This window comes from Ranitomeya imitator, chromosome 9 (assembly GCF_032444005.1).
Source record: "Ranitomeya imitator isolate aRanImi1 chromosome 9, aRanImi1.pri, whole genome shotgun sequence".
In the NCBI taxonomy this organism is placed as follows: Eukaryota; Metazoa; Chordata; class Amphibia; order Anura; family Dendrobatidae; genus Ranitomeya; species Ranitomeya imitator.
The window spans coordinates 124,149,405-124,174,890 of NC_091290.1; the positions used below are offsets into that span (position 1 = coordinate 124,149,405).

Genomic DNA, 25,486 nt, shown 5'->3' on the forward strand with positions numbered 1-25,486 from the left:
GTGTAAGTGGTGCTTTTACACGTGTAATGTGTGGGGCTTGTGTATAGGGTACTCTTTATTAAAACCAATCAGAGAGAAAAAACAAGTAGTGAGAAAAAATGTAGAAGAAACAAGAAAAAAAGATGAAAAGAAAAATCAATGTAAAAAAATAAGTTTGTATAAAAAAAAAAGTATAAATTTACCCTACGCAACTAAATATTTTTTTTTACAAAAGAAAAGCGAACGCCACTAACACTGTGACGTACGCTCCCCTAATGCACTAGAGATAATCCGGCGATAGCAGATTTTTTTTATGCACAAGACGCTACCTCCCTACCTATAAAACTCAGTACGATTTTTTTTTTTCTAAAAGATGATCGGTCGTCACTAACGCTGTGACGCTGGCTACACTAACACGCTACCACTAAACTACTCTATACAATTTTTTTTTTCTCTAAAAAAAAAAAGACCGGTCGTCACGAACGCTGTGACACCAGCTAATCTACGTCTAAGACTACATTGTACTAACTACAATTATATTTTTGTAAAAGAAAAAAAAAATCGGACGTTGCTTAGACTGCGAAGTCCGTTACACTAACTAGCTAAAAAATAAAAGACCTGTGGCGCAGTCTCTGATCAGCAGCGATACTGATCAGAGCGCTGCGGACACAGGAAGAGCACGAATGCTCTGCGCGGGACGCCGCGCACAGGAAAAAAAGCGCAAAAAAGTGCGCAAAAAATTGAATTGGAGGGGGGTACTTGAACAGGGATGGAGGGACGTCACCAAACACTGACGCCGGCTACGCTACCTTGTTACGTCTAAAACTACACTGTACTAACTACAATTTTTTTTCTAAAAAAAAAAAAAAAACGGACGTCGCTTAGACTGCAATGTCCGCTACACTAACTAACCTAAAAAAAAAAGTCCTGTGGCGCAGTCTCTGATCAGCAGCGATACTGATCAGAGCGCTGCGGACACAGGAAGAGCACGAATGCTCTGCGCGGGACGCCGCGCACAGGAAAAAAAGCGCAAAAAAGTGCGCAAAAAATTTCAATTGGAGGGTGGGGGAGGGAGGGGGTACTGGAACAGGGATGGGGGATGGGAAAGGGGTGGGGGAGGTGCTGCTGCTGCTGTGATCACAGGAGTCACACAGCAGGCAGATGGCAGCAGAGAGCACACAGCACGGAGCACAAGATGGAGCAGGAGCACAAGCTGGAGGAAGGAGATCCCAGGGAGGATCGCACTGGCCACCAATGGATTCCTTCACTAAGGTGACACAGAGGGGCTTAGACCACCGCTCTGCACGCCAAATCTGAGAGAAAGATGGCGTGCAGGGCGGTGATCGGTATTTTAAATTAACCCCTTTGGCGCTGATTGGCTAGAAGCTATTGTTAAGCCAATCAGCGCCATAGGGGTTAATCAGGTGAGGTGACGTGTGAATCACCCCACCTACTGTGACGGCTGTGATTGGTGCGACGTCACACAGCATCAATCACAGCCTGTCACATGCTTTTTTTTTTTTTTAAACTTTATTGTCACATCGCTGTGATTGGCTGGTCAGAATTGACCAGCCAATCACAGCGATCGCTGATGCGGGAGGGCGGTGCAGGCACCCGGGGCTGCGTGCAGGGATTGTCTGCTGTCAGGAACAGCAGACACCGGAACCCGATCACCGCGCGATGCCGCGCGGTGATCGGAAAATGGCGGCGCCGTACTAGTACTGCGGCTGGCACTAATGCAGTGCCGGCAGCGCAGTACTAGTACGGCGCATGGCGCGAAGGGGTTAAACTAACTTCATCTATAATCCAAAATGCCCCAAACATAGCTTAATTTAAAACAGATATATCCCGTTTTAGAATTTGGCTGGTGGGCAATCAGCTAATTGCCCATGAGTGTGAATTGATTTGCAGGACCTGGTCCTCTGGACACATTAGTAGCCTCTTGTCAATGTACGGAAGACCTGAGAACTGTCTCGACCTGAAGACATCTGCGGTTCTTCTCTTGATTAGCCGGCCTGGCGCGATAAGTAACACTGTAAAGAATACGTCGCGCCAGGCTGGCTAATCAAAAGAAGAGCAACGGATGCTGGGACGTAGGAGGCGGTTCTCAGGTCTACAGATTACTGATATGGCCGATGGACCAAGTCCTGCAAATGATCCTCACCAACTCTACTCCCATTACCTGCCCCCTTGGCAAACAGCCATATTGCCAGAGCAAACGGCACCCATTTACCTAGCAGCAGTGACTCCAGGGGTAAATGTAGTCATCTATTTAAATAAAAGTACGCATTGGGTCTACCAGAATGGAAGCCACTTGTTGTCTAGGGCACAGGCAGTGGGTTTCCCCAAAATATTGACTATCTGCCTTAAAATGGATTGTCTTCGTAAGACAGCCCTTTAAAGATCAATTCAACTTTTTTTTTTTATAGTTTTGTCCAGCATTGAAAGTTATGACAATTATTGTATTAGGAGATTTGTCTTCATTCCTATGAAAAAAATGATTGTGGCTTCCAAACCCTGGCTTTTTTCCAGTCAAGGAGTACAGCTGATGGCAGTGATTGGTCAGTGCAGAGGAGGAGACAGGGGCTGACCCATCACTGATTAGTCAGTGCAGAGGAGGAGACAGGGGCTGACCCATCACTGATTGGTCAGTGCAGAGGAGACAGAAGCTGACCCATCACTGATTGGTCAGTGCAGAGGAGGAGACAGGGGCTGACCCATCACTGATTAGTCAGTGCAGAGGAGGAGACAGGGGCTGACCCATCACTGATTGGTCAGTGCAGAGGAGACAGAAGCTGACCCATCACTGATTGGTCAGTGCAGAGGAGGAGACAGGGGCTGACCCATCACTGATTGGTCAGTGCAGAGGAGACAGAAGCTGACCCATCACTGATTAGTCAGTGCAGAGGAGGAGACAGGGGCTGACCCATCACTGATTAGTCAGTGCAGAGGAGGAGACAGGGGCTGACCCATCACTGATTGGTCAGTGCAGAGGAGACAGAAGCTGACCCATCACTGATTGGTCAGTGCAGAGGAGGAGACAGGGGCTGACCCATCACTGATTGGTCAGTGCAGAGGAGACAGAAGCTGACCCATCACTGATTAGTCAGTGCAGAGGAGGAGACAGGGGCTGACCCATCACTGATTAGTCAGTGCAGAGGAGGAGACAGGGGCTGACCCATCACTGATTGGTCAGTGCAGAGGAGACAGGGGCTGACCCATCACTGATTGGTCAGTGCAGAAGAGGAGACAGAGGCTGACCCATCACTGATTGGTCAGCGCAGAGGAGGAGACAGGGGCTGACCGATCACTGCTATCATCTGTACTCCAAACGAGGGTCCACTTATATCAATGAAGCAGAAAGTGGCAAAAAAGACAGAGGCTGGAAAACACTTAAAAGCAATAATTTTTTAAAGAAATGAAGACAAATACTCTAATAAAGTAATTTGTAAAGTTTCATAACTTTCCCTGCTGGACAAAACTATTAAAAAAAAATAAAAGTTTAGTTAATCAAAATTAATGGTGCTTGGCTGCAGTACCAGGCACAGCCTATGCTCAGGAGGGACGCTCTTTGCAAATAAAGGAATCTGTGTATTATTTGCTTCAGGGAGGTTATTATTGATTAATAATTTTGATAATTGCCGAAAAAAAATTTTTAATTAACAACATAAGCCTAATTTCACAACAAATTCTATGATCTCAAACTATTCAGCTACAGATAATAAACCTTTTCCAGATAAACTGCATCTTCAAGCGCCTTTTATGAGGAATGGAAAAAATGGAGACGGAAATGTAAACAACGCAATTACATGTCGAAAAATCCTGCCAGCTAATTACGGGTGAGGCTGGGTCTGATTTATTGCTGGGCGCCAAGCTTGTAAACTGATGGTGAAATGATTAGAAAAATATGAAATTGCCCAAGGGTTACAGACGACTGCTTTTAAAGACCATGGTCAAATCATTTTGACAAAAGCATTACATGTATTAGGACGTTACTTTTTCCCAATGACAGCCCGTTCCCCTGATTCCCTGGAGAAATACAGCGCTGTAATGGAGTTCACAAAGTCCCCTAACTGCTGCATGCTTCTGTACACACCACGACTCGTCTACGCCGTGCCCAGGGAAGAGGAAGACGGGGGGGAAAAAAAGGAAATAAGTGGCTGGGAATAACGCAGCACAGCCACAATATAAGTAAGGCTTACATGGGGCCACCAGAGAATATCATTCTTGGGGCCCTCCATGCCAAAGGGGTACTTGCTACAAAGTCTTCCCTTTACTTGCTACAAAGTCTTCTTGTCAAGCTGATAATCAAGGAATTTTTTCCAACTATATACCCGTCCAAACAATCGCAAAACGTTCATTGTTGGGTGCAATGATTTTTATGGTTGATTTAAAAACATCCTTATCGGCAGCAGATAATTTTGTGTAAACAAGTCAAGTGCTGCCGAGAAAAAAAATATATTTTAAAAGCACAGAAAGATTGTATTAATTAGACGTGTGCCACATACACACACCAAACACATGACACATACACACCAGTCACACGCTAGACACAAGCGTTTTTAGCTTGCGTCTTCCAAGCATCGCTTGGAAAAGTGATTGACAGGTTGGTCACACAAGCATAGTGCTTGACAAGTGTGACCAACTTTTTACTATCGATGCTGCCTATGCAGCATCAATTGTAAAAGAAAGAATGTTAAAAATAATTAAAAAAAATAAAAAATATGGTTATTCTCACCTTCCGAAGGCCCCCGATCTCCTTAGTGGCGCTCCCGGTGCATTCCGTTCCCAGGGATGCTTTGCGCTAAGGAGCTTTGTGACATCATGGTTGCGTGACCGAGACGTCATCCCAGGTAATTCGCGCATCCCTTGGAAAGGAAGCCGCCGCGTGCACCGCTGAGAGCCGGGAGGACTCCGGGGGACATCAGAAGGTAAGTATATCCGTACTTTTTAATTAAATTCTTTTTTTTTTTTATAGGAATATGGTACCCAGGGCCTGGAGGAGAGTCTCCTCTCTTCCAGATCCTGGGTACCATCCGCACATGAAGCGCTCACTTTACGCATGGTGGGCATAGCCACATGTGTAAAGTGAGCGTTTCAATGCAATCCTATGGCGTCGGAATCGCCGCAATTCTGCAGAAATAATGAACATGCTGCGGATTTTACTGATATGCGAATCCGCAGTGGGGAAATCCGCAGCATGGACACAGCATAGGATTGTATGGGAATAAGTTTTTTAAGCGTTTCCGCTGTGGCAAAAAACGCGGCAGAAACACATAAAAAGTGCAATGTGAACACACAATTAGAAAAAAACAGCATGGGCTCCTCTGTATTTTTGATAACCAGCCAGGCAAAACTGTCAGCTGGGGCTGCAACCCTTAGTTGTCAGCGTTAGCAAGGCTGGTTATCAAGAATAGAGGTGTCCCCTCATCATCCCCCACTTCACGCAGCCCCTCATCATCCCCGTTCTTCACGCAGCCCCTCATCATCCCCGTTCTTCACACAGCTCCTCATTATCCCCTTTTCTCCACACAGCCTCTCATCATCTCCCCCATTCTTCACACAGCCCCTCATCATCCCCCTGTTCTCCAAACCGACCTTCATCATCCCCCCCTGTTCTCCACACGGCGCCCTCATCATCTCCCCGTTCTCCACACAGCACCTTCATCATCCCCCCGTTCTCCACACAGCCCCTCATCATCCCCCCATTGTCCACACAGCCCCTCATCATCTCCCCCATTCTCCACACAGCTCCTCATCATCCCCCTGTTCTCCAAACCGACCTTCATCATCCCCCCTGTTCTCCACACGGCGCCCTCATCATCTCCCCGTTCTCCACACAGCACCTTCATCATCCCCCTGTTCTCCACACAGCCCCTCATCATCCCCCCATTGTCCAGACAGCCCCTCATCATCCCCCCATTCTCCACACAGCCCCCTCATCATCCCCCCGTTTTCCACTCAGCCCCTCATCATCCCGTTCTCCACACAGTCCCACATCATCCCCCCGTTCTCCACACAGCCCTTCATCATCTCCCCCATTCTCCACACAGCCTCTCATCATCATCCCCCCATTCTCCAAACAGCCCCTCAGAATCCCTCCATTTTCCACACAGCCCTTCATCATTCCCTCGTTCCCCAGACAGCCCATCATCATCCCCCCAGTTCTCCACACAGCCCATCATCATCCCCATTCTCCACACAGCCTCTCATCATTCCCGTTCTCCACACAGCCCCTCATCACCTCCTGTTCTCCACACAGCCCTTCATCATTCCCCCCCGTTCTCCACATAGCCCTTCATCATTCCCCCGTTCTCCACACAGCGCTCTCATCATCCCCGTTCTTCACACAGCCCCTCATCATCTCCCCATTCTCCACACAGCCCCTTATCATCCCCTTTCTCCACAGTTCTTCATCATCCCCCCTTTCTCCACACAGCGCCACATCATCCCCTGTTCTTCACACAGCCCTTCATCATTCCCCCCTTCTCCACACAGTGCAACAACATCCCCCATTCTTCACACAGCCCCTCATCATCCCCCCATTCTCCACACAGCCCCTCATCATCCCCCATTCTCCACACAGCCCCTCATCATGCCTCCCATTCTCCACACAGCCCTTCATCATCCCCCCGTTCTCCACACAGCGTCTCATCATTCCCCATTCTCTACACAGCCCCTCATCATCCCCCCTTTCTACACACAGCCTCTCAGTTCTTCACACTGCCCCCTCATTAACCCCCCGTTCTCCACACAGCCCCCTCATTATCCCCGTTCTCCACACAGCCACCTCATCATCCCCCGTTCTCCACACAGCCCCCTCATCATCCCCCGTTCTCCACACAGCCCCTACTCATCCCCATTCTCTACAGCCCCTCATCATCTCCCGTTCTTCACACAGCCCCTCATCATCATCTTCTCTATGCAGCCCACTAAAGTAACATCAACCCTTTCCAAAATACATTCTCAGAGTACTCACACTGAGTCCCAGGTCCTCATTCCCATCTGTACAAGGGTCTATTGTGCAGTCCCTCAGTCCTCTGCTCCTCACACAGTTCCATGGTGCAGCCTCTCATTTCCCTCCTCTCTAAGAGCCTTAGCACAGCTTTACTTCCTGCTATAGGGTCTTCAGTGGACTGAAGAAGGCCCCGCCCCTTCTGGTGACATCATTCCCTCCAAAAATCAACTCCGTTCTAGACGCCCCCATGCTGTCTGTGTGTGCAGTCTCACAGTCTGCGATGGAGCTGGCTGTGCTGTGAGTGCTTTGTTCTACACTCGGTGTCAGCGGCTTTCTGCACTGTTCAGCAACAAGTGATGTGCAGTGAGAGCTTTCTCATCACCTACTGCGGCTTTTATTGATCTCATCGAGCGCTCCACAGCTGAGAGAGCGGTGAGAGCAATGAGATCAATAGCAGCAGCAGGTGATGAGAAACTTCACTTCACATCACTTGTTGCTGAGCAGTGCAGACGGCCTGCGGGCACCGAGTATGGAATAACGCACTCACCGCTCGGTGCATGCGGTCAGAATACAAGGCAGAGCAGGCAAATGGCGGCAGGAGTTGTGGTGCTGGCCAGATCCTCTGGTTTCCGGTGGGTCAGTCCGACCCTGCTCATGTCTATTTATTCCTCTGACTATACCGATCGTCATCTACATCCATCAGTCTCATATCTATCTATCATCTATTATTTATTATCTATAAATTATCGATGTATTAGTTATCTATCTATCATCTATCTATTATTTATCTATCTCATATCTATCTATAATCTATTATCTATTATTTATCTATTATCTATCTATCTATCATCTATCTAGTATCTATTATTTATTATCTATCTATTTTCTATTTATCTTCTTTCTACCTTCTATTATCTATCTATCAATCTATTTTTATATCTATCTATTATCTATCATTATCTATCTCTTCTATCCATTATCTATATCAAATGTATCTATTTAAAGGGCCACTGTCACCCCCCTCCAGCCGTTATAAACTAATAGAGCCACCTTGTGCAGCAGTAATGCTGCATTCTAACAAGGTGGCTCTTTTAGTTTTGTGTTCATGTATTACTAAAATAAAGCGCTTTGAAACTTTTCAAAAATACCTGTCTTTGTCCACGGAGGCGGGTCTGAAGCCTCCTCTGTGAAGCGCCCAACTGCCGTCACTCATCTCTTCTGGGGCCATGGTCGCCGCCCCCTGCGCGCTGTTCTTCTTAAATCCAGCGCCTGCGCTGTGCGTGCCTGCCTGGGGCAGGCGCATTGAGAATTGGCAGTCCGCTCAGATGCCGGGTTCCTGACTGCGCCTGTGCGGGCAGTGCGGCCACCCTGTTACTGAATCCGCGCCCCGCACTGTGTTATGCATTATGCACAGAGCGGGGCTGGGATTCCTGGGCATGTGCACTGCGCTTGTCAGACGCTCCCCCAGGTTCCCCGCCTTCCAGCGTCGGTCTGTGCAGGAATCTGCCCAGGAATCCCAGCCCCGCACTGTGCATAATGCATAACACAGTGCGGGGCGGGGATTCAGTAACAGGGTGGCCGCACTGCCCGCACAGGCGGAGGCAGGAACCCTGCATCTGAGCTATGACGGCCAATGAACACTGCGCCTGCCCCAGGCAGGCACGCACAGTGCAGGCGTCGGATTTAAGAAGAACAGCGTGCAGGGGGCGGTGACCATCGCCCCAGAAGAGATCAGTGACGGCAGTTGGGCGCTACACAGAGGAGGCTTCAGACCCGCCTCCGTGGAGAAAGATAGGTAGTTTTGAAAAGTTTCAAAGCGCTTTATTTTAGTAATACATGAACACAAAACTGAAAGAGCCACCTTGTTAGAATGCAGCATTACTGCTGCACAAGGTGGCTCTTTTAGTTTATAACGGCTGGAGGGGGGTGACAGTGGCCCTTTAATATCTATCACTTCATCCCTTTGCATGAAATTCATCTCTCCTATCGTTCTCTTATATCTATACCTACTCCTTTATCGCTCTTCTATCTTTATCCCTTGTATCTACATCTCTCTCATATCTATTAGTAAACTGTCATTTCTGTCTCTCTGCTCTTTACCTCCAGTACCAGGACATCATGATTCCCTACTTACTTATTAATTAGTCACGGTACTGTAAATATCTGACGACCCCGGCTCTGCCTCTACCCGTCCTCCCTACTTACTACATATATTACATACATCTGTGCAACTCTATTGCAGTCACAATTACCTAACCATGCACAGAATAGTGCCGCAGCGATGAGAAGGCCATGGACAAATCACATTCATTGCCTCCATCCTGGCCTCCAGCTGCAAACACCGCCGCTCGCCCGTCTCTACTCTCATCCCTTGTCCTCGGTAAACAGCTCCATGTAAAATACTTTACATATAATGATATTGTGTAGCACAAAGCAGTATTTGTCCGGCGCAGACGTTCCTCCCGTTAGGAGCCGTCTGGAGAGCTTTCGCTTCGTGTGTGGTCTGGCTCCTCTCCAAAATAAAACTGCAAGAATTAGAACAGAAACAGAAGACAATGTGGTGTTTATTGACAGATGGATTGTCAGGTGAAAGCTCCCAAATAGAGTCCAGGGGCACGAGATGTCGGGAGCCAAGAACATAAAATAACCATCACTCCAAGATGTGAGAACGGTGCTGGACAAGGGGGAGATTATTATATCCCAGGAGGCAACAAAACCTCTGAAATGCTTCTTGTGTAGTAGAAGCAAAGAAGACTGGTTTACATACCAGGATTAAGTGCTGTTATTTCGGTAGTCACCAATTAATCCCACCTACAGGGACCCCAATCGATTCCGAGAACGGGGCTCTAATGATCACCGCGCATGCGCACCACTAATGTCATTCATTTTCTTCAGAGTTGCTGAAGTTTGCACATCGGAGACCCATTGTTGGGATCAGTGGGGGGTGGGTCTCAGCGTCCGCAAATAAGTGCTGTTATTTTGGTAGTCACCAATTAATCCCACCTACAGGGACCCCAATCGATTCCGAGAACGGGGCTCTAATGATCACCGCGCATGCGCACCACTAATGTCATTCATTTTCTTCAGAGTTGCTGAAGTTTGCACATCGGAGACCCATTGTTGGGATCAGTGGGGGGTGGGTCTCAGCATCCGCAACAGCTTCTGTGTGAAAATGCTCAAAAGTGCTAGGTTGGTATAGAGTGATGGCCGTGCATGCGCACTACCATTGACTGTAGGACTTATGGAGATCACGTCACAGCCTCATTGCTGGATGGTCTCAGTGATTGGATTAAGTGGTCCTGTAGATAGGTGATAACTTGCTAAGATGGGGTATCAAACTTTGCATGTTAGTTTTAAAGAGTACATGCCAATTCATGGATAATGAAGGAGTAATTTGCAAATGACAAACTCAAAAAAGGCAAAAGTTGTGCTGACTTATATTGGGAGGCAGCACCACCAGGACCCTTTTACACACCCAATTATAACCTTGACTCTCATACACTCTCTGTTACAACCTTAACCCTTTTACACTCTCAGTTACCACCTTGTCCCTTTCAAGCCCACAATTTTGACCCTTTTGATGCTCTCCTAACAACCTGGATAATTTTATGCTCTCACTTACATCCTTGACTCTCTTACGCTCTTCATTTACAACCTTGACCCTCTTAAGCTGTTGCTTACAACCTTGACACTCTTAAGCTGTTGCTTAAACTCTCGCTTACTACTATGGCACTTTTACGCTCTCACTAACAACACTGACCCTTCTACATTCACTTGCTTATAACCTTGAACCTCATATGCTGTCTCTCATAACTTTGACCCTCTTATGATGTCACTTATAACTTTGACCCTCTTTAGCTGTTGCTTACAACCTTGACACTTCTACGCTCTCGCTTATAATCCTGACCCTCTTATGCTCTCGCTTATAACTTTGACCCTCTTAAGCTGTTTCTTAAACTCTCGCTAACAACTTTGACACTTTTACACTCTCACTTACAACTTTGACCCTGTAATCTCTCGCTTATAATCTTGACATTCTTACGCTCTCCTTACAACCTGGACAATTTTACACTCTCCCTTACAACATTGACCCTCTTACACTCTCTCTTAAAAGCTCGACCATAATATGTTCTCGTTTACAACTTTGGCTCTCTTTAACTCTCACTTCCAACCTTGACCCTTTTACACCCTCACTTACAACCTTGACCATATTATGCACACACAAACAACCTTGACCTTTTGAAATTTTCCATTACAACCTCGATCCTCTTATGTTCTTGGTTACAAGCTTGACCCTTTCACACTCTTGCTTACAACCTTGATCCTTTAACCCTGCTGTTCTGTTGGTCAAAAATGACCGACTTTGAACTTCAATATTCTTTAAAATATTCAAGATGCGGCTCTGAAACCCGTGGCCGACCGACCCATCCTCATTTAAGTCAATCAACCACAAGTTTCAGAACCGCATCTTGAACACCCCAAAAAATACCAAAGTTCAAAATAGGTCTCCCCAGACCGAACAGAACAGCAGGGTTAACACGATCGATAGCAACTTTGACCCTTTTATACTGTCCCTTACAACCTGGACCCTCTCTTACACTCTCCCTTAAAACCTGGACCCTTTTACACTGACTTACAATCTTGAACCTTTCATTCTCTCACTTTCAACCTTGACCCTTTCACACTCTTGCTTACAACCTTGACCCTTTTACGCTCTATCTTACAACCTCGACTCTTTTAAGCTCTTGCTTATGACCTTGACCCTCTTACGTTCTCCCTTAAAACCTGGACACTCTGGCTTAAAATTTTTTCGCTTACAGCCTTTACTCTTTTAAGCTCCCGGTTACAATAGTTGTGCCCCCAGGCTCTTCTTGAGACCCAGGCCTAAAAATCTGGATAAGCCCCTATTCCATCAATCCATTACTGCTTTCTCCTTCCTTTTATTCCTTCTCTATAGATTGTAAACTCATATGGGCAGAGCTCCTACATAATGTAAGTCTCCGACAAACATTACTAGACCCTACAATCGCACCTTGTCATACTTGATCAGAGGAGCTGATCAACCAAAACAGCGAAGTAGCTCAATCTACAAAAAATGGGGTGGATGTCAGGATCACGGTATTCCCATGTTATACCTGGATTAAAGGATTGTTTTATCCATGATTGGTTAATTCAAAGCCATTGTGCTGTGGTGTATGCAATAAACCCCCAAAAAGAGCATTTTATCACCCTTTTTACTTACAGATTTTTGCTCCTAAAGACTTCGGCAAAGCTTTGCACGCTGCGGAGGGAGGCCAGATCCAGGCACATGACTTCTATCTTTGCTTTGTGCTGCAGTGCAAAAAAAAAGATAAATAACGGTAAACTTGGATGAAGATATCGCATTACACTTAATGTGCTGTGGAACATATCCGAGTCCGCGTGCTTAATATAAAATGCCCACAGTGGGTGTAAATCACTCAAGTGAATGAGGGACGAGTGTTCACTGCCAGAGGTAGCGTTGTAGCAATGCAGCGCGGCTAAACACAGTGCATAGGTGTCTAACCAGTTTATTAAAGCCTATGAATTAAAACCAGACAGTGCCAAGGATCCTTCACTCTGTCAAGCAACACAATCTATCACCGAGCAGAAGAATGGATTAACCATCTCCTGCCAGACGGCCTGTGAGCTCCACGTTATGGGGCGCACAAACAAATCTGCAGCAGCGCAGGAGCCGACGCGCTTCCTGAAGAAGACACATCCATAATACTAGACAGAACTACCTAACATCTCACATCTACGGCTCACATATGGCGGAGCAAGGTCTCATATCTCTCCATCATACAACACCATGACCTGAGCTGCAGACCATCCTTGTGCTAAGCTCTACAAACATTTTATTTTATTATTAAGGATTTGGTTGTAAAATATCTGAAAAATTATTATCTATTTTTCACGTATCTATTTATCTATCTATACACCAAAAAAAAAAGAAAAAGAAAAATAATCTGTACATTTAATATATATTACCTATCTATAATCTGTCTATACTCTATATAAATCTACAAATCTTAAATCTATCTGTTTGATATCTATTTATCTAATATCTATCTATCCATCCCAAAAATTAAAATGGAACAGCACCAGAAACCAGAACTCTTCCGGTGCACGGCCTTCTTGTACAGAATCCAACTGTTGCAATAATTTAAGAGATAAAAAAGAGGCAGCACTCAAATAACCTGTGCAAAAAATATCGACTTTTATCAGCCCATGTAATAGCGTTTCGACTCTATCCTAGAAACATCGCCAAGGGAGCTAACAAAGGTCCATTTTTGCACAGTTTGAGAGCAGCCTCTTTTTTATCTTTTTATCTATCACCAATCATTTATCCACAGCATCTATCTGTTCGTCCATCCATCCATTCATCTATCCATCTATCTACTATATAATTGTCTAAGGGATACTTCCGTCTGTCCTTCTGTCTGTCTGTCACGGATATACATTGGTCGTGGCCTCCGTCTATCATGGAAATCCAAGTCGCTGATTGGTCGCCGCAAAACAGCCACGACCAACCAGTGACGGGCACAGTCCGGAAGAAAATGGCCGCTCCGTACTCCCCGCAGTCAGTGGCCGGCGCTCCTCTCCCCGCAGTCAGTGTCCCCGACGCTCCGCTCCCCACAGTCAGTGTCCCCGGCACTCCGCTCCCCGCAGTCAGTGTCCCCGGCGCTCCGCTCCCCGCGGTCAGTGTCCCCGGCGCTCCGCTCCCCGCAGTCATCTTCCTTTCCCAGCGATGCTTTGCGAAATTACCCAGAAGACCTAGCGGTCTCGCGAGACCGCTAAGTCATATGGGTAATTTCGCAAAGCATCCTGGGAACGCAAGATGGCAGTAGCCGCGCTCCCATCTGCACAGCGCCGTTGGATCCCAGGAGGCGGAGAAACGGGACGCTGAGGAGCAGCGACCAGAATGGTGAGTATGTTAAACTACAAGGGGCCCTCGGATCGTTAGGTGAGTATGTTTATTTTTTATTTTTTTAACCTGTGACATGCGTGGCTCGGTAATATACTACGTCGCTGTGCAATATACTACGTGGCTCTGTGCTGTATACTACGTGGCTGGGCAATATACTACGTGGCTGGCCAATATACTACGTCGCTGTGCAATATATTACGTGGCTCTGTGCTGTATACTACATGGCTGGGCAATATACTACGTAAATGGGCAATATACTGCGTAACTGGGCAATATACTACGTGGCTGGGCAATATACTACGTCGATGGCCAATATACTACATGGCTGGGCAATATACTACGTGGCTGGGCAATATACTATGTGACTGGCCAATATACTACATGGCTGGGCAATATACTGCGTGGTTGGGCAATATACTACGTGGCTGGGCAATATACTACGTGGCTGGGCAATATACTACGTGGACATGCATATTCTAGAATACCCGATGCGTTAGAATCGAGCCACCATCTAGTTATCTATTATCTATGTTCTATCTATCTATTATCCATCTATTATCTATAAATCAATTATGTATCCACAGTATCTATCTATTATCTATCATCTATTTATCTATTATCTATGTTCTATCTATTTATTATCCATCTATCTATCTATCCATTATCTCTCTATCTACTATATATCTATTATCTATCTATTATCTATCTACTAGATGTTAGCCCGATTCTAACGCATCGGGTATTCTAGAATATGTATTTATGTATGTATATAGCAGCCACATAGTATATAGCACAGGCCACGTAGTATATAGGAGCCATGTAGTATATAGCAGACAAATACTACGTGGCATGTGCTATATACTATGTGGCTGCTATATACATACATACATATTGTAGAATACCCGATGCATTAATACAGGCCACACAGTATATAACAGTGGCCACGCAGTATATAACACAGCCACGTACTATATAACACAGCCCACGCAGTATATAGCAGCCACGCAGTGTATAACACAGGCGACGTAGTATAAAACAAAGGCCACGCAGTATATAACACTGGCCACGTAATATATAGCACAGTCCACGCAGTATATAGCAGCCAAGTAGTATATAACACAGCCCATGCAGTATATAGCAGCCACATAGTATATAAAACAGCCCACGCAGTATATAACAGTGGCCACGTAATATATAGCACAGTCCACGCAGTACAGAAGACAGCCAACATAGTATATAACACTGCCTGTGTAGTATATAGCAGTCACGCGGTATCTAACACAGCCCACGTACTATACAGCAGTGTGGGCACCATATCCCTGTTAACCAAATAATTAAAATAAAAAATAGTTATATACTCACCCCTGGGATCCATCGAAGCTCCGGCGATATGCGCACGGCTGCCGCCATCTTCCGTTCCCAGGATGCATTGCGAAATTAACCAGATGACTTAGCGGTCTCGCGAGACCGCTAAGTCTTTTGGGTAATTTCGCAATGCATCGCTGGGAACGGAAGATGGCGGCTGGCGTGTGCTGCTCGGCAGACTACGGAGGGTGAGTATAGCAGGTTTTTTGTTTTTTTATTATTTTTAACATTACATTTTTTTTTACTATTGATGCCGCATAGGCAGCATCAATAGTAAAAAGTTGGGAAAACACAGGGTTAATAGCAGCGGTTACGGAGTGCGTTACCAGCGGCATGACGCGGTCCGTTACCGCAGGCATTAACCCTGTGTTTGAGCGGTGAGTGGAGGGGAGCATGCAGGCGCCGGGCACTGACTGCGGGGAGTATGGAGCGGCCATTTTCTTCCGGACTGTGCCCGTCGCTGATTGGTCGTGGCTGATTTGCCGCGACCAATCAGCGATTTGGATTTCCATGACAGACAGAGGCCGCGACCAATGAATATCCGTGACAAACAGACAGACAGAAAGACAGACGGAAGTGTTCCTTAGACAATTATATAGCAGTGTTATATACTATGTGGCTGCTATATACTGCGTGGGCTGTGCTATATATTACGTGGCCAGTGTTATATACTACGTCGCCTGTGTTATATACTGCGTGGGCTGTGTTATATAGTATGTGGCTGTGTTATATACTGTGTGGCCACTGTTATATATTGCGTGGCCTGTATTAACGCATCGGGTATTCTGGTCCGATTCTAACGCATCGGGTATTCTAGAATATGTATGTATGTATGTATATAGCAGCCACATAGTATATAGCACAGGCCATGTAGTATATAAGAGCCATGTAGTATATAGCAGACAAATACTACGTGGCCTGTGCTATATACTATGTGGCTGCTATATACATACATATTGTAGAATACCTGATGCGCTAATACAGGCCACGCAGTATATAACACAGCCACATACTATATAACACAGCACACGCAGTATATAGCAGGCACGCAGTATATAACACAGCCCACGCAGTATATAACACAGGCAACGTAGTATGTAACACAGGCCACGCAGTATATAACACTGGCCACGTAATATATAGCACAGCCCACAGTATATAGCAGCCATAGTATATAACACAGCCCATGCAGTATATAGCAGCCACGTAGTATATAACACAGCCCACGCAGTATATAGCAGCCACGTAGTATATAACACAGCCCATGCAGTATATAGCAGCCACGTAGTATATAACACAGCCCACGCAGTATATAGCAGCCACATAGTATATAACACAGCCCACGCAGTATATAGCAGCCACGTAGTGTATAACACAGCCCACGCAGTATATAGCAGCCACGTAGTATATAACACAGCCCATGCAGTATATAGCAGCCACGTAGTATATAACACAGCCCACGCAGTATATAGCAGCCACATAGTATATAACACAGCCCACGCAGTATATAGCAGCCACATAGTATATAACACAGCCCACGCAGTATATAGCAGCCACGTAGTGTATAACACAGCCCACGCAGTATATAGCAGCCACGTAGTATATAACACAGCTGTTACGCTCACGCCCTGACTGGTGGGCGTGAGCTCGGGGGTTTTGTGGCCCCACTGTGCCACAAACCAGACTACCCTGGAAGGGGTGTGACTATAACAGCTGCCTGGGTTTTCACTGGAGCCTCTGATGGTGAGGTCAGGCTTGTGCAGCAGGCAGCTGCCAGGTGCTACTCCAGAGTGGTGTCTGGCTGTGGCTGCTGATCCCACTTGGGAGACAGGAACACCAGGATTGGTGCGGGCATCAGGCAGGACTGGCAGAAGAGCACGGCTGGAACACAGACGAGTAGGCTGGCACGGCTGAGACAGGGCTGGCAGAGACACGGCAGAGAACACAGGGCTGGCAGAGACACGGCAGGAAACAGGACTGGCTAGGACAGCAGGAACACAGGACTGGAAGGCAGGGCAGGAACGGCAGGACTGGCAGGAACACAGGATTGGGCGGCACGGCAGAGAACACAGGACTGGTTGATGTGGTATATGAAAGAACAGGTAAGGGCCTGTTCACACTGGACGTGCAGGTACAGATATGTAGTTTGGAACACAGGGCTGGCAGAGACACGGCAGAGAACACAGGGCTAGCTAGGACGGCAGGAGACACAGGACTGACTTAGGACGGCAGGAAACACAGGACTAGCTGATGAGATATTAGAATCAGGCTGCACTCAGATGACACCCGAGTGCAGTCCAATTGTGAGTGAGATGAAGGAACAGGTAGGGATATATAGTTTGGAGGAACAGGTAGGGACCTGTTCACACAGGAGGGGAATGAAAGACTGCAGATAGGAATGGAAAAGCAGCAAGCGGTAGCGTAGCGACAAAAGCTGAGCAGAGCCACAAAGAATGTGGAGAGAAGCTGCAGCATGAGATACTGCAGAAGCTAAGCAAAGTGGAACCGCAAGGATTGCAGAGAGGAACTGCAGCAAGAGGTTTCTGCAGCAACGGGAGCGGAGCAGAGTAAGACGGAGCAGAACCGCAGAAGTGCGGAGCAGCGGTAAAGCCACCAAGATGCAGAGCAGGCAGAGCCGCAAGAGTGCGGAGTGTAAGCAGACTGAGAACACAAGGAAAGACACAGCAGGAAAGGAAGCCACACACAAGGAGACCGAGATAAGACTAAGTACAGACAAGGCAATGGAACAAGACACAGGGACAAAGACACAGGGACAAAGACACAGGGACCAGGATATTCTGCCTCCTGGAGGGCGACAAAGATCAAGGCAAATGCACAGAGAAAAGCCTCCAGAGAGGGAGAAACATAGAGCTAGACCTGGCAAACTCAGAAGCAAAACACTAACTGAGCAAACACATTGCACAGGCCCAGAACACAGGGTGGAGCTGCCCTATATACAGGAGGCCTCTTGGCAATTGGCCAGAAGCACCTTAGGGAGGTGCACACAGTCTCAATAAGAATCCGGAGTTGCTGGCGCCGCCCCCCTATGCACACAGCCAGGAAGTGTACACAGAGCAGGCCGCCATGAAGCACATGGCATGGAGCCAGCAGCAGACAGATCTCACAGCATGGCACTGGGTGAGTGAGTAGATGTAGCAGGCAGGTGGGGAATGGAAGGCCATGCAGTGATGCCGACAGGGTTGTTACAACAGCCCATGCAGTATATAGCAGCCACGTAGTATATAACGCAGCCCACACAGTATAAAGCAGCTACGTAGTATATAACACAGCCCACGCAGTATAAAGCAGCCACGTAGTATATAACACTGCCCACGCAGTATAAAGCAGCCACGTAGTATATAACACTGCCCACGCAGTATAAAGCAGCCACGTAGTATATAACACTGCCCACGCAGTATATAGCAGCCACGTAGTATATAACACTGCCCACGCAGTATATAACACTGGCCACGTAATATATAGCACAGCCCACGCAGTATATAGCAGCCACACAGTATATAACACAGCCCACGCAGTATACAGCAGCCACGTAGTATATAATACAGCCCATGCAGTATATAGCAGCCACATAGTATATAACACTGCCCAGGCACTATATAGCAGCCACGTAGTATATAACATTGCCCACGCAGTATAAAACAGTGGCCACGTAATATATAGCACAGCCCACACAGTACAGAACGCATCCCACATAGTATATAACACTGCCTATGTAGTATATAGCAGCCACGCGGTATCTAACAGCCCACGTAGTATACAGCAGTGTGGGCACCAAATCCCTGTTAAACAAATAATTAAAATAAAAAATAGTTATATACTCACCCCTGGGATCCACCGAAGCTCCGGCAATACGCGCGCGGCTGCCGCCATCTTCCGTTCCCAGGATGCATTCCGAAATTACCCCGATGACTTAGCGGTCTCGCGAGACTGCTAAGTCTTCTGAGTAATTTCGCAATGCATCGCCGGGAACGGAAGATGGCGGCCGGCACGTGCGGCTCGGTGGACAACGGAGGGTGAGTATAGCAGGTTTTTGTTTTTTTTTAAATTATTTTTAACATTACATTTTTTTACTATTGATGCCGCATAGGCAGCATCAATAGTAAAAAGTTGGGGGGACACAGGGTTAATAGCAGCGGTAACGTTACCCGCGGCATATTTCGGTACGTTACCGCCGGCATTAACCCTGTGTGAGCGGTGACTGGAGGGGAGTATGCGGGCGCCGGGCACTGACTGCAGGGGAGTAAGGAGCGGCCATTTTCTTCCGGACTGTGCCCGTCGCTGATTGGTCGTGGCTGTTTTGCCGCGACCAATCAGCGACTTGGATTTCCATGACAGACAGAGGCCGCGACCAATGAATATCAGTGACAGACAGAAGGACAGACGGAAGTGACCCTTAGACAATTATATATATAGATAGATTATCTATTTATCTACCTATTATCTCTCTATTTACTATGTATATATTATCTATCTATTATCAATCTATCTATCTATCTCACTAATTCAAATTCAAATGAGCTTTATTGGCAGGACTAAGTACATGTTAGCATTGCCAAAGCATATGGTAAAAATACGGGGGTGGGGGAGGGGGGGCATATAGAGGTCCAGGGAATATCAAATTCCTTTTAGAGGATAGGGGATGTTTCCAGTGTGGGGTATAGGAGTCCATGACATATCGGGCTCTTTAGTCGGGGGATAGGGATATGTCCAGTGTTGGGGTACGGGAGTCCATGACATATCAGGCTCCTCTTAGTCTGTGGCAGGCACTGACATATTCCGCTGCTACGGCCACTGCACTTTCCTCTTCCCCCAGTATTATCGGCAGTTTCTCTTCCTCCTCCTTGGAGGTGAAATCTGGGAGGAGATCAGACAGCCTCTTGAAGTGAGTGTCCCTCACTGCGGAGTATTTGGGGCACCTCAGCAGGAAGTGGGCCTCATCCTCCACGGCCTCCTGGGGGCACTGCTGGCAGAGTCTGTTCTCTCGAGGCTTGTAGTTCTGTCGGTGCCGCCCGGATTCGATGAGTAGGCTGTGGGCGCTCAGTCTGTACCGGCTCAGGATCTGTCGATCTTTGGGGTTTTCTAGTTTCTCTAGATATGGGGCCAGTTTGTACTCCCTCTGTAGATTCCGGTATATTGTCAGTTTCTGGGATTTGTTTATGTCGTTCCTCCAGATGCTGAGATATTCCTCTTTGACTTTGTGTACCATTTTCTGGATTTCACCTTTTGTCAGGCCATGGAGGTTGATGGCTTGGTCAGACTGGCTTTGGGTACTTTTCCTTGGGAGGCTTCCTGAGGCTTCCTGGTGTAGGAAGGCTTTGTGATGGTAGGAGCTGGGACTGCTACTTTGTAGATGAGCCTTGAATGACAGCGCCTTCTTCTTTATTGCGATGTGTAGTGGGAATCTGCCCAGCTCTGCTCGGCAGGCGCTATTTGATGTGCTCCGATGGACTTGGAGAAGATGCTTGCAGAACTCTAGGTGGAATATTTCTGTCGGCCCAGCGTCCCACTTTGACCAGTTTGGGTATGAGACTGGGCCCCAGACCTCACTACCGTATAGAAGAATTGGGGCAATGATGGAGTCAAAATTTTTTAGCCATACGGTTACTGGTGCCTTGAGGTGGTACAGACGCCTTCTGATGGCATAGAAGGCTTTGGATGCCTTGTCTTTTAGTGACTCTATGGCTTGCTTGAAGCTCCCTGACTGGCTGAGTTCTAGGCCCAGGTAGGTGTACCTGTTGGTTTCAGTAAGTGGACGGTTGTCTATCATAAAGGTAGGATTGCCAGTGGGTTTCTGCTTTCTTTTCTGGAACACCATGATATTAGTTTTTTTCTCGTTGATTGGCAGTGCCCATGTGCTGCTGAAGGTCTCTAGGATTTTCAGATGATCTTGGAGGCCTTTCTCAGTTGGTGATAACAGCACGAGGTCATCTGCATACAGCAGAAATTTCACCTGGGTGTCATGGAGGGTGAGTCCTGGTGCTGAGGAGGACTCTAGGGCCACTGCCAGCTCGTTGATGTAGATGTTAAAGAGCGTTGGACTGAGGCTGCAGCCCTGTCTCACTCCTCGACTTTGTTGGAAATAGGCTGTCCTCCTTCCGTTGACCTTCACACTGCAACTGTTCTCTGTGTAGGAGCTTCGGATGACATCATATGTTTTGCCTCCTATTCCGCTCCCCAGCAATTTTAGGAATAGTCCTGGGTGCCACACTGAGTCGAAGGCCTTCTTGAAGTCCACAAAACAAGCGTATATCTTCCCGTTCTTTGTATTGTGGACGTGGCTCTTGATGAGGCTGTGCAGAGTGTAGATGTGGTCAGTGGTGCGGTGGTTTGGCATGAACCCTGCTTGGCTCTTGCTGAGGACGTTGTGCTCGGTGAGGAAGGTGAGGATCCTCTTGTTCAGGATGCAGTTGAAGAGTTTACCCAGGTTGCTGCTGACACATATCCCTCGGTAGTTTGCTGGGTCGTACTTGTCCCCATTTTTGTGTATAGGGGTTATGAGGCCTTGGTTCCAGTTTTTGGGGAAGCAGCCGGCCTGCAGTACAATATTAAATTGTTTTGTTATCGCAGCCTGGATGTCTGGAGGGCTGTATTTCAGCATTTCTGGGAGGATCCCATCTGGACCACTGGCTTTTTTACCTTTTATCTGTGTGATCCTTTCTGTTATTTCTGTCAGTGTGATTGGTGTATCCAGAGGATTTTGGAAATCTTTGAACTTTTCCTCCATATCTTTCAGTTTTTTCACAAGCTATCTCCTCAGAAGGTGAAGCTGAATCCACCAATCATCCCTTATAGAAGGTGTACGGTGTTGCGGTATGACTTCACTCCTTGCATTTCAGGCTCATACAGGATCGTGTCGTTGAGCCTCAAGAGTCGCGGTTAAAGCAATTTTCACTGCAAATTTTTCTTTCTAATGTAAAACATGATTTATGCTAAACCCGGATAAAACATGGATACATTTGCCTGAAAGATTGCAAGAAACGAGGAGGGCTACACAATCAGCTGGCGCATAAAAGCTTTCGCTGCCATAATACTTATAATAATGGCATATAAAATGGAAAAAATAAATAAATAATACATGACTACAGGTAAATTTATATGACAACGAGTACTTCAGCACACGCCATTACGTCTGACAACCTTCGATTTCTACGCCGCCGACGATGCCTCTTAATAAAACGAATTGGCATTTTTCCTAGTGCAGGTAAGTAATATGCGCCTTTAAAAGGTGCTTTGGAGCGAACAAGATGGCGGACACCCGCTTACTCAATCAATATGACCGGCCTGAGAAGACGTATGCATGCATTTGAATAGCAGGCTTCTTAGGCAAAAATATTTATAACAGCACTTAAACTATAAACCTGTTTAACTGCAAAGTTGGCGGAACGGGTTAAAACGAGATTTACAGTATATATATATATATATATATATATATATATATATATACAAAACAAGCAAACACGCCTAATGCTTTGATATAATGCAAAATGTTTCTTAAGCCTCTTGTCCGCGGGTGAGCTGTCTACATGGAGCTTGGCACACCCAGATCTGTATTATGAAGCTATAGTGACGCTATGTACTGCCATATAGTGCTAATGTACTGCACCGTTACATGGACACATTATTCCTTTAGAAAAAATGCAAGAATGTGCCACTATTGCAATATTTATTGAATATATCAGTTTAATTTTTCCTAGTTTATATATAAATTCATGAGAATTAACAGTATGCCAAAATTGCCTCCACTGCTTAATAACGAGGACTCGGCCTCTAAGTTACTATCTCGGTATGATGTAACACATCGCATGTTCAAACCTTCATCATGGTATATAACGTGTTAAAGCGTTATCCAGGACCTTAGTACTGATTACCTATCCTTAGCGCGCAGTCAGAGGGCCGTATAAATCGGACCGAGACCGGATTGGTCAGTGGTTCTAATTGCACCCTTACAATAGGTCATCAGTATGAGATCGGTGAGGGTCTGAAACTCAACCACCCCACTGATCAGCAGTTTGGTGAGGGTGCGTAACTCAACCATCCCACCGACAAGCAGTTTGGTGAGGGTCCAAAACTCAACCACCCCACCGATCAGTTAAATGAGTGTCCGAAACTCAACCACCCCACCGATCAGCAATTTGGTGAGGGTCCAAAATTCAACCATTTCAAAGATCAGCAGTTTAATGAGTGTCCGAAACTCAACCACCCCACCGATCAGCAATTTGGTGAGGGTCCAAAACTCAACCATTTCACTGATCAGCAGTTTGGTAAGGGTCCGAAACTCAACCACCCCACCGATCAGCATTTTGGTGAGGGTCCGAAACTCAACTACCGCACCAATCAGCAGTTTGGTGAAAGTCTGAAATTCAATCAAGCCACCGATCAGCAGCTTGGTGAAAGCCTGAAACTCAACCACGCCACCGATCAGCAGCTTGGTTTGTGTCCGAAACTCAACCATCCCACCGATCAGCAGTTTGGAGAGGGTCCGAAACTCAACTACCGCACCGATCAGCAGTTTGGTGAAAGTCTGAAACTCAACCACCCCACCGATCAGCAGTTTGGTGAGTGTCCGAAACTCAACCATCCCACCGATCAGCAGTTTGGTGAGGGACCGAAACACGACCACCTCACCAATCAGCAGTTTGAAGGCTGGAAGAGTTCACTGATCTGGACCACCATAGCTCCGTACACTGTGCAGAATCCATTCCTGGGTCCATCACTTTAGCTCTCATTGAAGTGAATGGTCACTGTACTCGGTGACACCTTTTACCCCATTTACAATACTATTTGGGCTGACGAGTTTTGGCTGTTACATTTGTGTATATTATGAGCCATCCGAACTATTGAAAAAAAAGAAAAACACAATCAGTTCTAAAATAATATTTAGCCCCAACATCCCGGTAGTCTAAAATCCATAATCATGAGCCCAGACGCAGGCTGGGAAGTGTAGACATGAACTGTGTGCAATGCATTAATCCTTCAAACGCTAACAGATGCTGGCAGGGATTTAGGCTGGAATGTATTTACAAAGTGACAAATTATGTTTTGTATTACGCAGAGAAAGGAAACGCACCCACAAATAAGCTGATAAATGTCAGCTGCACTCAAGACAAACGCTTCATTTTTATTATACTGTAACCACATCTGGGCATTTTTGTTATTGTTTTTTTTTTTTTTTTGCTATTTTTTCATGGCGAGAGATTATTTTTTTTCGTCTCCGACGGGGAAAAAAAGACCCAAGATCATATATAACATAAAGTAATAAGTAGAAGACCGCCATAGCTTGTCATAGGCAGCAGCTGTAAGAGAATAAATATAAAATATCCAGTATCATAAGCTGTGTAATATAAATCCTGATAAACATCCCATAAATTAGCATTACAACAATATCCTATAATTAAACATTACCTTAGTCCATCTACATTCCGGCAATAAAACAAGAAGCTTGCAATGATATCACCAGCAGAACGACGAGCCAAAGATTCACATAAAATGTAGATAATTTATCCTCAGTTTATAAATATTTAACCAATTGATATAAAAGGAACAAAATATTATAGTCCTCAGTTACCTCACAAGTAAGAGGGTAAGAACCATGGAAGGCCGACCTTAACGAGAGGGGTCTCAGATCTGCCTGCATGAAGTTCTTCCGTGAAACATCACAACGATCTTTGGTGTTGAGGCTGTCTTCGGTACCAGTGGGGGTGATACTGATTTCTAATGGAGTCTTTACGACAGCCGAAAAGAAGGAAAACTTTGACTTAAAGGAATTTATACCTGGTGCAATTTTTGTTAATGGGTTGTCCGGTCTTCTGTTTAATGTCTGCAGTCACTCTTCTGAATCCTGACAGTGAGCGGTGCGCGTGGTATTGCTGCCAAGAGCAGGCACACTCCTGGCCACACTCCAACTAGACGTGCCTGACTTTTCTGAACACAAGTGAACTGGAAACAGTTGAGCACGTCTAGTCGGCATGTGACCGCTCGTAAGCAAATCGCATACTTGCGGTCACGTGACCACCCACTCTCGTCGGCAATATCGGTAAAACCGGACAGTGTGCAGTCTGAAGTCACAGAATGAAGACCGGACAGCCTCTTTCACAAAATTTGCAAAATTGGGCAAAAATTGAACGGGAAGGCAATGTTAAATTGTTTTTGACACATTTTTGGACGACAGTTTTCGAAAGTGTAGCTAGTAAAAAGCATATGTAAAGTAGCCTTGA

The 25,486-nt window shown here is 46.3% G+C and overlaps 1 protein-coding gene across 4 annotated transcripts in view; it reads right to left on the reverse strand.

The window, feature by feature from the left end:
- Positions 1-25,486, reverse strand: part of WWOX (WW domain containing oxidoreductase) — a 1,078,647-nt gene that overhangs the window by 812,541 nt on the left and 240,620 nt on the right. For all 4 annotated transcript variants that reach the window (XM_069738841.1, XM_069738844.1, XM_069738840.1 and 1 more), the window contains exon 7: positions 12,180-12,268. In XM_069738841.1, coding sequence (XP_069594942.1) covers positions 12,180-12,268 — 89 coding nt within the window. The remainder of the gene's footprint in view (positions 1-12,179; positions 12,269-25,486) is intronic.